The sequence below is a fragment of the Vulpes vulpes genome, chromosome 12, assembly GCF_048418805.1.
Source record: "Vulpes vulpes isolate BD-2025 chromosome 12, VulVul3, whole genome shotgun sequence".
NCBI lineage: Eukaryota > Metazoa > Chordata > Mammalia > Carnivora > Canidae > Vulpes > Vulpes vulpes.
In genome coordinates, this window is record NC_132791.1 from 28,902,138 (window position 1) to 28,915,214 (window position 13,077).

General features: G+C 39.3%; 2 protein-coding genes across 2 annotated transcripts in view; one reads left to right on the forward strand and one right to left on the reverse strand.

Moving 5' to 3' along the window:
• MOB3B (MOB kinase activator 3B) overlaps positions 1–13,077 on the forward strand; it is a 188,598-nt gene that overhangs the window by 3,390 nt on the left and 172,131 nt on the right. The window lies entirely within an intron of this gene.
• On the reverse strand, positions 1,444–2,073 carry IFNK (interferon kappa). Its single transcript, XM_026009035.2, has one exon. The coding sequence runs from the start codon at positions 2,071–2,073 to the stop codon at positions 1,444–1,446; it is 630 nt and encodes a 209-aa protein (XP_025864820.1).

Here is a 13,077-nt window from a genome sequence, read left to right on the forward strand (position 1 = left end):
ACCCAGGGATCTCTTGAGCCCTGTACTTGAATGAACTTTGAATATAAACAGTTCAGTAGCTGGCCTTTGAAACAGGATAACAGGAGAGGTTTCCCAGGTGCATTCTTTATGCATTTGCATCTGGGTAGCCACAAATCTTTATATTAATTCTTGCTTGAAGGTACATGATTCTGAAATGGGATGAAGGAGAGAGGAAGAGAAAATTAATTTCAGTTGGATAATGGATTAATGCAGATGAAGGATCACACACGAAAATTTAATAATCTAGGTAATCTGGGATACCTGGATGTTCAGTAGTTGAGCGTCTGCCTTTGGCTCAGGTCACGATCCCAGAGTCCTGGGATGAGTTCCGCATCGGACTCCCTGAGAGGAGCCTGCTTCTTCCCCTACCTATGTCTTTGCCTCTCTCTGTGTGTATCTCATGAATAAATAAATCAAATCTTTAAAAAAATAATAATCTAGGTAATCTGGATACAAGATAATTTCTAAAAAGATAAACTATAGTAAAGTGTCATGTATTATTATAACTAGTTTACTCAACAGAAATTGGCTTTCTAAATGGGAAACTCCAATGTGAAATATGATTGTAGATACTTCATCTCAGGCATTTAAAAAATACAGAGAAAAATAAATAAATAAAAAATACAGAGAAACAATGAAAGGCAGATATTATACTTTTCTGCAGCATTTTCCATGCACTTGGGTGTAGAAATCAAATAGTAGGCAGTGGGAATGAACTGTGTTTTCCACATAAGAATCATTGGCTCTCAAAGGATGAATGAGAACTTAATGGCCATCTAATTCAACCATCTGATATCACTGAGGATCTTCATTCTCTTAAAATAATAACATGCCATCCTACAAACTGTATCATTTCAAGCAAACCAAACTGAGGAGCAAATAGGGCAGAAATTTCAACTTTTTTTTTTTTTTTTTTTGAGGGCAAGGGTAGAAAGGAAAGGTTTTAACTATGAAAACTTGTGGAATAAGCTCCTTTAACATGCTCAACTTTCACAGAATAAACTGCCTTGGCAGTATGACAGTTAAAATCATTGAGGTGTTACATTTTACAGCATTTTCTCATTCATATCCTCCAGCCATTGGCTTGACAAAGTCAAAGGCAGTAGAGCAAAGCAAATATAAAATAGCAAAAGGAAAGAGGAAGGAAAGAGGAGAATATGGAGAGGGTTTTTTTTTCCTTTAAAACTGTCTTCAGAACTTTCTAACAAGACTATTGGTACACAGCAGATGGTTGGCATCCCTCTTAGAAAAGGTGGATGGATGTAGCTGATGTCTCAAGGCCAACTTTAGAGACAGTAAACATTACCTAAATCACTGCCACTCCAACGGAGGGCAGGCTTAGGGCTAGCCTAATAATTTCTTAAAAGAAGATGAAGGAGAAGTTGTTGGAGAGAAGTGGAACTTTAATTATAAAAATATACCTTATTTTTTCCTGAGCAGTGGTGCGAATTTCTGAAAGTAGTAGTAGAAGCATCTTCTGATTTCCACTCGGATGATCTCCCAGGCACAGTGGCTGTATTTCTTTTCTTTCAGGAAGTTGTCTATCCTATTGAAATATCTCCTCAGTTCTAGATTGCTTAGCTGGGGGACCATAGCTTCTGAGCGGTTTATCCCATCCTCTTCCATCTCTTTTGAGTCATCCTCTTCTTTCTCCTCTTCCTCCAAGCATTGTTCCACGTATTGCAGCTGTTGATCAAGTCCGATTTGGATTTGTTTCAGATAATCATTTTCCCAAGTGGACTTGAAGGTGTACTGACTGAAAATGTTGAAGGCTTGTATAGACATTTCATAGAAGGCCTCCTTGATGTATCTTTTCACAGGCTGGGTGTGTGATAGGATCTCTTGGGGCAACTCAAAAGCTTTGGTTTCTCTTAAGCACTCAACAGGAAATGAATTGCTCATACTGCTCAGAAGTCTCAGATTTTGCCAGGTGACTTTCCTCAGGTGAAAATGTAGCAAGTTACAGTCCAGGGAGAGCACGCCAGTGATGAGCAGACCCACCAGACATGCAGGCCACAAACACTTGCGAATCACATCAGGCTTAGTGCTCATTTTTTCCCCTTAAGCTAAAAAATCCACCAGACTCAAGGTTGATAGTGATGTTTGAGGTCTTAAGGATTCCTTCATGTGCCTCTTATACACCTGAATAATCTTCAGTGGGGAGGAGTTTTCTTAGTTCTCAGTTTATGGTTCTCAGAGTTTCAGTCCCTTTCCTTTGCCTCTGAGTTTGTTATGACTTGGGTGAGTACACTGACTTTAGAAATGCTAATCTCTTTCTTCAAAATGAGCAAAGCATTACCATTGTATTACCTTAGTTGCCTGGATGACCCATCCCAGTCCTATAGAATTGTCATAATAAGATCGATGCATAGTATTTCAGAAAGAACGGAAGTTTCTGACTCTATACACTCATTCGTTCAAGACTATTATCTAAGAGAGCAATCTATTTAAAAAAATGTGTTGTGTTTCTTTTAATCTGGCTGGGCAGCCAAACATTTTCTCTCATTGAGTTAATCATAGACATTGACCAAATGACTTTAATTATTTGATTGCAGGGCCACCAGAACATAACGTAGTTTAGGTTTCTCTAATCTTGTAAAATTAAGTTTCTCTATTTGGATATTTTATTTTTTTTTATTTGAGAGAGTGTGAGAGAGCACAGAGGGAGAGGGAGAGGGAGAAGCAGAGTCCCCACTGAGCAGGGAGCCCGATGTGGGGCTCAATCCCAGGACCCTGAGATCATGACCTGAGCTGGAGGCAGACGCTTAACCGACTGAGCCACCCAGGTACCCTGGGTATTTTCTCTTTATTTTATTTTCCCAGGTCTCAAAAAAGATGAAAAGCAGAGTTGGTCAATTGAGCATGGCACTTACCAAATAGAAGAGTAAGCTACGTTGGTTTTCTGTTGTCATTAGAAAATATTGATACTTTCCCACTATCCTTTCCTTTGGTCAAACCCAATCTAGCACTTCCCATGGCTGCCTAACATTTCATATGCCTCCCATACCTGTTATAGAAGTCCTCAAGGAAGTTGTATATTGGAGAATATTTTTCTGCTTCATTAGCTTCTCTCATAGTGTCATGCATTTTCCTTACTTTTAGATATGGTTTAGATAGGATTTTAAAACATTGCCTTGGCTGTCTTTTCTTCTTATTGGAGGTTTTGAATGCTGTAAAGGTTCTTGTTCATTCCTATTTGTTTTTCACTGAGGAGGTACTTCACATCTGGACCACTATTACTGTGATAATGATGGCTATCCATCATTTTTGGTTTTCATTTTGTTTGATCAAAAATGATCTTCTGGTTATGTTCAAGCCAGGTGCATTCCTTTGCCCAGGAACTTAATTATCATCTTAAAACAAGGCTAGCTTAATTATTATCTTAATAAAGAAATATATTAATTTTTAATAAACTCATTTTAGAATGGTAACCCAAAAGCAAGCATGGTTCCACAAATATGACAGACTGTGATTGCAAGTTTAGCTTTTTTAAAAGTTCTTATCTAAATCAGTTCGTTGTACCAAAGGCAAACTATGGATGGTGGGATTTTTTTTTTTAAATCCTGGCTTTTTGGACAGGCTTTCTATGGATAGAAAACTTACTACATATATTACTCTATCTGTGTTTTCTCTAAATTCTGATTTCACATATTTTATGAGATGACCAATCTGGAAAAATAATTTGGAAAATGAGCCTTTTATATTTTATCACTATAGGATAGTAAGTTGATACAACTCTCCTAGAGAGTAGAATGATGATATGTATCAAAAGTCTTAAAAATGTACAAGGTCTTTGACTCAGCAGTTCCTTCTCTAGGAAGTTATCCCTGAGAAATAGTGATGGACATCTTTTAAAGACTTAGCTGTCGGGAAGTTTATCACAGAAAAAACTGAAAACAATTTAAATGTTAAGCGATAGGTGGTTGGTTAAGTAATTCATCAGTAGAAACTTTCTGTGAAAGCATTAAATATTGTGGTGTGGGAATGTATTTAGCCATTGGATAAGTTCACTTTGTAGTTGAAAACCAAGCTTCCATGGTAGTATACAGAGTCTGATAGCATATATGTGCAGAAGAAATCTAGAAATGTATATGCTACAAATATTTCCTGACTAGGAGAATAATTATTATTTTTAGTGATTTTTATTTTTGTATTTTTGTTTACCTCATTTTTTTAGTTTTCTGTAATCAGCTAGTATTTAATAAGGCAGAACTATTTTTTTTAAGATTTTATTTATTTATGCATGAGAGACACAGAGAGAGAAAGAGGCAGAGACACAGGCAGAGGGAGAAGCAGGCTCCATGCAGGGAACCTGACACGGGACTCGATCCCCGGTCTCCAGGATCACACCCTGGGTTGATGGCAGCGCTAAACCGCTGAGCCACCGGGGCTGCCCAAGGCAGAGCTATTTTTAAAACAACATACATTAAAAAAAATTAGGGGGACCCGGGTAGCTTATTCAGTTAAACGTCTTCTTCAGCTCAGGTCTTGATCTCAGGGCTCTTTCAGCAGAGTGAGCTCCCTGCTCAGCAGAGAATCTGCTTCTCCCTCTCCCTTTACCTACCCCCCCCATTCATATTCTCTTTATCATGTTCTCTCTCCAGTGCTGTCTCTCAAATAAATAAAATCTTTTTTAAAAAAGAAAAACTATTATGTGTTTTGCAATGTGACCAATAAGTACTACTTTATTTACTTAAAATTTCCATTCCAGGATACCTTCAAAGGAAATGTGAATTTACCCCAAGACTCAGTTCTCATTCCATAGAATAACATAGATTATGTGGGAAGATAGTGTAATATTCTTGCAACTTCTCAATAAAAATATATATGTTTATATATATGTATATATATTTATAATTAAAGAGTCTATAAAGTACAAAACGCCTCTGAAGCCGATACCTGCTTATGTATCTCACATAACTTCTTTCATCATAAAACTTATTACATCATCCTAGGCAGAACTGTTTGTTTCTCTTTTGGGCTTTTTTTTTTTACAATGCTCTGTCCGCCTTCATTGTGGCTTTTTAAAATGGATAATTGAGTAAGTGTTGGTTTCCCAATTTTATATACTTCCCCTACCCACTCAGAATGCTTAGACTGCTTTGCAGTTATTTGGGACAGATCACCCTTACTAACTAAACTAAGAGACTGTTCAATTGAATTACTATGCTAAGAGGTTCTGCTCATAGGTGATAGAGGTGACTACAGATTTGGCTGTCATCACTATCTTGAAGGCCCCTGTATTTTCTGCCATGTACAGCTTTGTCATTTTATCCTGCTCCCCCCAAATTTCCTCCCTTTATTGTCGTTCCATGTCACATCCTCATTTATTCAAAACTGTATTTTTAGCTAGTACCACATGCCAATCACTGGGTTGGGTCTTAAAGATGGAAGAATAAAGAGTCCACAATTGAAGAAGCAGGCATATTCTGAGTGTTTTAGAGGGCAGGAGTAATTCATAGGTCTTCCCTATAGCATGGACCTCATCCCTATGTGAATACTGTAAATGTTAATTGATGCTGATAGTGACAATATTCATGACAAAGAAGGAAAGATGATTGACGTGCATATCTTCCCCTCTTCCACTGTTAGCTTTTTAAAAGTTCTTATCTATGCCTGATTTTGCAAATAAAAATACAGAACGCCCATGCAGTATTTGGGAGGTACCTATACAAGAAAAAGGTCACTTGTCATTTACCCCAAATTCAAATTTAACTGGTTGTCCCATTATTTTACCTGATAACCCTATCCACCAGACAAACTCCTTTTGACCTCCTAGAGTAGAACTCAGACATGAAGCCCTTCACACGGAACTTTTCCTCTGCTAGTAAGTCGTTCACCTCATACAGAGGTACATTCAGTTGCAATACTCTGTGCTGGCTTTACTTGTGTGCATGTCCCTAAAAACTGTGCACAGCACACTCCAGAGAGGTACCTGCCATACTAAAAATATTATGTGTGCACGCATATGTGTACACACACATATACAAATTGCTCTCATCAGGAGCATTATTGGATGATCAGTCATTGGTTTTGCATCTGGTAAAAGCCATGCCACATGAGTATATTTCAAAATAACAGGAAAATTAGAAAGAATGACAGTGTAAGGAAATGTTTTTATCCCAAAATTTGTCTATTACAACTGCTCCATCTGTCATTAGCAGTCTGTATGTTGCCTGGCTAATGATATTTCCACAATATCTGCTCTTATTTCTCTAGCATGTCTTGAGATCATTTATATTTGGTTAGGCTTTCCTCAGAGGGAAAGCTGATTAGCAGGGGCTGCTCTGTTGTTGATAGAACTGTGTAAAGCCCATATGGATTATAAGGTGAACAGTAATGAGCAAGACACAATTTGTTTGACAAAATGGAGATGAGACATTTCAGTCTAGACAGAATTGTTGTGATTCAGCTCAGGAGCATTTAGTATTTTCTGGTAAGATTTATTGCTCTCCATGAAAAGGCAACTTTCAAACCAAGGTGAGAGAAACATGTTCATCATCTGTGTTACTCAGTACATGGAAGTAGATTGTTTCATTTGTGAGGTCAGAAGGTGATTGAGCCTAAAAGAAAGCTCTGAGATGGGAAGCCTCAGTACATGGAAGTAGATTGTTTCATTTGTGGGGTCAGAAGGTGATTGAGCCTAAAAGAAAGCTCTGAGATGGGAAGCTGAGCATCCATTCCTGGTGTTATCTTCCCTAGAGTATGCAGATAATGGTGACCACAGAGTTGTGTGCAGCTGTTTTAGCTTCAGACCAACCCTGAAGCTCCAAGTTGGTGTTTTGCTCATCTCCCTTCCTCCCACATTAGGGTCAGCCTCTCCCATGGTCTTCTGGTCCTCTTCTTGGTTGTTTTTTTTAATGATGTACCTGATGTAGAAATTTGTAATGACTACACAAGTAGTATATGGGAATGTTTTTATAGTAAAAATTCAAACACTTTAGATAAAGGGAAAGCTCTGCTTACCAGCTCAGCCTCATGCCATGCCACTGTCTGCCCTGTGATAACTGGTTATTAGTTTGATGTGTATCCTTATTTGACATCTGTTTCCCCACTAAACACTAAGTTCTGTGAGCATAGTGCAACAAGTGGTTTGTCAGCTGTCTTCTCTTAAATGTCCAGCAAGACTTACAGTGATTGAGAGAGAACTGGATCACTTCCATGAATGATATGTGGCACAGTAGTAGGGAGATTTGTATATATTTTTGAAAATTGCCCAAATAAAATTATAAAAGTTGTGATATGCTTTGAAGTTTAATCCTGTAAGTATATCTGTGGCTGTATATATGTTATTGTTTGGATTTAATCTAAAAAGTTTATATTATATACATTTCATGAATCTGAGGCCCAGGATAAATGGCTCACTAGACCTGGATTAAACAGATCCAAGTGCCTTTCATAGACCCTGGCACAAAATAGGTGCTCAGTAACTATTTGTTGGATGCCTAAAAGATTGAAGCCATGTCTCAATGACAGGGAAATTATTTGGTGGTTTAGTTCTTTTGGTATAGGGACATGGGAAGAACAAAGTCAAGTATTAGGGAAATTAACAAGTTCACAGAAAACAAACCTCCATTGTTTTCTCTTTGGGGTTCTCCATGGCTGGTTAGGCCATGAGCACAGCCATACCTCTACTCTAGTGGTATCACATAGTTCTGTGTTGTTTGGGTGACTCACATATCTAACTGTCCAAACAGTTATTCAGTTTTGTATCCATGGCATCTCTTACATAAAGACACTAAATATTTGTTGGATAAGAAACTACCACATGGTTTCTTTTGATTCTCAAGTTTGCTGGGGAAGCAAAACTATTGAGAGGAAAACTATTGAGAGCAAAACTATTGAGAGGTTCCAAGACCATTCTCCAAGACCTCCTCCTTCTCCCAACATTGCCACTTCTATATTATATCAGATGCTCCCAGCAGCTTTGTTTTATTTTGTTTTGTTTTCATTATATCACCCCTGAGGAGACCCTTTGGACAGACTTAACCCTTGGTTCTCTTTTATAGCCCAACTTCAGATGATGCATGTAGTAACTTGTACACAGAAATAATTTTAGCTCTTAGAAAATGATTCCTGGTAAAAAGAAATTTACCATGTAAAGTAGATATTTAAGTAAATAAATATCATTTAAGTAAATAAATATCTGGTATCAGTAAAACCTACCCTCAGTTTTGGGATTACTTGAACAGTTTCCACCTGTACCCTTGTTTCTCTTGGTCCATTCGAATCCTAATTGGGCTTTCTTTCACTTTACTCACTGGGTGAATGTGGATTTCTTCCCAGACCACATCCAAGGGTGCCTGTAGTCTGGGAAGAAAGCAAGAGTGGAGTAAGTGATGGATAGAGATGTCCTCTTGTCTTGGATATTTATTTATTTAAAAGATTTATTTATTTATTTGAGAGAGAGAGAGAGAGAGCAGAGGGAGGGGGATAGAAAGTGGACTTCCTACTGAGCCAGAGCCTATCAGATCCCAGGACCCTGAGATCATGACTAGAGCCGAAATCAAGAATCTGGCGTTTAACCAACTGAGCTATCCAGGCACCACATCTTGGATAAATATTTAAAAATATTTAGTTGCCATTGCAGGGATGAGGACAGGGTCTTCTTTTAATAACTGTCAGCTTGCATGGGGTCATAGGTTTCCTGAGTTATGAATAACAAAGAAAGGCATTATTATGGGAAAATTTAAGTAGACTTTTCTTAGACTGACAGAAGACTCACATGCCCCAAATTTTAGGATTTCTGTAGTGTCTGAGAAATGCTTGGATTTGAGGATGGTGTCCAGGAATAATCTATTGGAGCCAGGTAAAGTGGGCAAGAGTTTCTTCTTGCCAAGACCCCCACCGCTTGGTAGCCTGTGAAGTACAGAATCTAAATCATAGAATGTAGGGTTAGAAGGACACTTGGAGATAGATTTTTGAAGTCAGAGGGGTGAATTGACTTGTCCAAGGTCACAGTGCTACTTGAGGGCAAAATCAGGCTGACATACAGGTCCTCTGACCTCAATGCCATCAGTGTAAGCCTTTCACCAGCATGCAGAGAACTCTCGTCCCTCTGCCTCCACTAAGAGGAGCAGCCCATCTTCAGTCAAAGGAGAGGGAATTGTGGAGGCTGGAGGCTGTCACTATTTTGAAGCCAGAAAGGAAGGCCATAACTGAAGCTTTTTCTGATACTTCACAGGGGCTTCTCAGCTCTGTGGGGAAGACGATAGCAAAGGAGGAAACCCTATGTTAAGTCTGCCACCCCTAGTATTTCTCAAAGTTATTTAGAATTCTGTGAATGAATGACTGGTTTCCCAGATTCCTGGGTCAGTTCAGGCCTAGAGAAGTGGCTTGGAATAAGTTTCTTTGTTGTTGTTTTTGTTTTAAAGATTTTATTTATTTATTCGTGAGAGACACACACAGAGAGAGAGAGAGAGAGAGAGAGAGAGGGAGAGGGAGGCAGAGACACAGGCAGAGGGAGAAGCAGGCTCCATGCAGGGAGCAGGACATGAGACTAGATCCTGGGTCTCCAGGATCACGCCCTGGGCCGAAGGTGGCGCCAAACTGCTAAGCCACCGGGGCTGCCCTTGGAATAAGTTTCTTGAGAGATTTCCCCTACGTCTAAAATTAATGTGTTTATGTATTCATTTACTTGTATCTCTAGTGCTTAACACATAGTGTACATTCCATAAATATTTATTGAACAAATAGGTATATGTTTCACCATTTTACCTTATGACTGTATTTTAATTTAAATTGAATTTCAGGGCAGCCCAGGTGGCTCAGTGGTTTAGCACCACCTGGCCCAGGGCCTGATCCTGGAGACCCGGGATCGAGTCCCACGTCAGGCTCCTTGCATGGCACCTACTTCTCCCTCTGCCTGTGTCTCTGCTTCTCTCTCTCCTCTCTGTGTATTCTCAGAAATAAATAAATAAATGAAGTCTTTAAAGAAAAATAAATAAATAAATTGAATTTCAGATCAGTTCAACAACCTCTTGGTAGAACTGTATAGCTTTGAGCAAGTCACTTAAACTTTCTATGTGTCATCTGTAAATAGGAATAATGAGAACCCACCCTAGAGGGTGGTTTTGGAGGTACAAACTGCTGAGAATGGTGCCTGATATGTGGTAGGTGGTTAATAGATGATATACGCCATCATCATTGCTGTCCTCATTGTCATCATCATCATTATCTGTTGCCTACAGGGTTAGACACAATAATAAATTCTAATAGTATAAGGGCAGAAAAACCAGATGTAATCCCTCTCCTTGCAGAGGTTCCTGGGGGCAGTGATACTTGAGCTGAGTTTTGAAAGATAAGAATTAATGGAAGTTTGAATTAGGACAGTGATGGTAGGTATGGAAGGGAATTATCTAGGAGGTAAGATTATCAGGTCTTGATGAATAATTTGGAATGAGAGGGTGAGAAAGTGGAACTAGACCAGGAAAAAAGGCCCAGTTTTCTAACTAGTTATATGATTGTACTACAAATAAGAGGTAGCACATGAGAAGAAGAGCAGTCTTAGGGGGGCAACTGATGGGTTTTGTTATAAATGAGTTGCTTTGAGTTATCTGTGGGATAGCCAAGTGGAGATGGATGTATGGGATTAAATGAGGATGGGAGACTGATCTAGATGGGAGAGATAGATTTGAAATTATTAGCAGAAGCTATAGGTGATAATTTAAGACCATAAGAATCAGTTGGTTTATCTAAGGTTGGAAGAGAAGTGTGAGCGAGTATCAGAACCCTAAGAAGCACCTGTGTTTAAAGAGTGGGCAGTGGAAGAGGAAACCAAGAAGGATGTTCACAGAGGCATGAAGAGAATGAAGATGGAGTATTTTGACCCTCCATCTGTTTCTGCCTCTTTATCCAAATGACTCCTCATAATCCTTCTTAACATGTACTCTTAATCAGCCATTTTCAATTAAACTGTATTTGCCACCATTGATTTATACCTAATCCCATTTTTTAGATGAACTGTTTGAAGGTCAGAGAGGGTAATTAATTTATTTTAGCCTAAGGTCAAAGTCTTTGTGCCTTCCATGAAATGCATCTTGTTACGAGGTATGTACCTCTGAGACCTTGGCAAATGATCAGCTGGATTGAAAGTTGGTTTGGTTATTTCACTTCTGCCTTTTGGGGCTATAGGAGTTGGGATATGTTTCGGTTTCCTATGACTGCCATAACAGATTTCCACAAACAGCATGGTTTAAAATAAGAAATTTTGTTTTTAAAGATTTTTTTTTATTTATTCATGAGAGACACACAGAGAGAGTCAGAGACAGGAAGAGGCAGAAGAAGGCTTCCTGCAGGGAGCTCAATGCGGACTCGATCCCAGGACCCCGGGACCATGACCTGAGCCAAAGGCAGACGCTTAACCACTGAGCCTAAAATAAGAAATTTATTTTCTCACAGTTCTGGAGACTATAAGTCCAAAATAAAAATATTGTCATGACCATTTTCCCTACAAATCTTCTTTTGCCTCTTCTAGCTTCTGGTAGTTATTGGTAATTCTTGGTGTTCCTTGGCTTGTTAGATGCATCCAGTCTCTGCCTGTGTAGTCACATGACATCCTCCATGTGTCTGTGTCCCTGTGTCTTCCAGACATTGCCTTTAGGTATTTTTGGTAGCAGCCTGCATAGCTCCTTATTTTGCAGTTACTAAATATCAACTTTTCATGTAAATTATCAGTATTTTTCCCACCCACAATACAATGAAGATGTCATTATTCTTTTTTTAATTATTTTTTTTAATTTTTATTTATTTATGATAGTCACAGAGAGAGAGAGGGAGAAGCAGGCTCCATGCACCGGGAGCCCGACCTGGAATTCAATCCCGGGTCTCCAGGATCGCGCCCTGGGCCAAAGGCAGGCACCAAACCGCTGCGCCACCCAGGGATCCCCAGATGTCATTATTCTTAAAGAGGAAATGGAAGTTTGGAAATATTTAGGGATATGTCTAAGATCACGTAGGGACCTGCCTGAGATCACGTAGCTAGAAACCTACAGAATCAGGATTCCAGCCCAGGTCTCTCTGAGGCCATATTGTGTTTTTATAGGATCTAGGGTTGTGACAGGTTTGGCGTAAAATCCATTGTGGTTTCTATGCACTAACAGCCTGTTTCATTCCCAAAAGTATTTGAGGCAGTTTATAAAATGTATACAAGAGAATACAAAGTATTTAAAGAAATCAGAGTTGAGGAAAAACATATAAGTAAACAAGATGAAGTCAGTGGTATAGTTGGAACATAAGAATGCCTGTCATAATGTCCACTGTCATTATTGAAAAGGGCTGCAGATCTGTCCCTGGGCTTTCTAGAAGCAAAGAGGAAATGCGATCTGTTAAAGTAATCACAGTATCCAAAAGATAAAACAAACCTATCAGCAAAGCTAAATCCTCAGTAGAAACAATGTTTTTCTTGGTCCTCAGCCCTGGGAGGCATTTCTCTGTGGGCCTTCAAGAAGAGAGCACTGTGGAATTTCCTGGGTAAAGACCCCAGCCTGCCTTACAGGAGTGACTACCACCACATGCGTTGCTGGGGTGATTCCTGTAATGTCCCTCTGTATAGGTAGATGTCACATTGCCAATACGCAGTTCCTTGGCAGGCATTCTGCAGGGGCTTATTGAGTTTTCTCATGTTGAGTTACAGAATGGAGTTCTTTAGTTCAGCCGAGTTTGGATAGCATGTCTTCACCATGGCTCAAAGTGGGGAAAAGTGTGGTCACTTGAGAATGTTGGCATTCTCAGGGACATTCAGTGTGGAGAGACTGCCTTGACATTTCCAGAGCCTCTGGCCAGATCCAATTCTGCATTTCTTATTATATGTACAGAGGAACGTCTGGGAAACCTATTTGTAGGCAAAGCTCTCCTCCAGTTAGTCAGAACTGGGAAAACAAGTTATTCTGTCATATTGACCCAGTGCCATAAGCCAAAGTGAAGTGTGCCCTGGATTTCCACATGGTCATGGCTTTGATTGGCCTGTACTCCTCTAAGGGTGATAGTCTTAGATATGGCAATCCAACGAAGTGGCTTATAGTTTTACTCTGCATTGAGGTGACTTTTGTTTCTTCT

Bases quoted from the DNA above. Each gene is read 5' to 3' on its own strand.
- IFNK (XM_026009035.2), bottom strand. From the start codon at position 2,073: ATGAGCACTAAGCCTGATGTGATTCGCAAGTGTTTGTGGCCTGCATGT.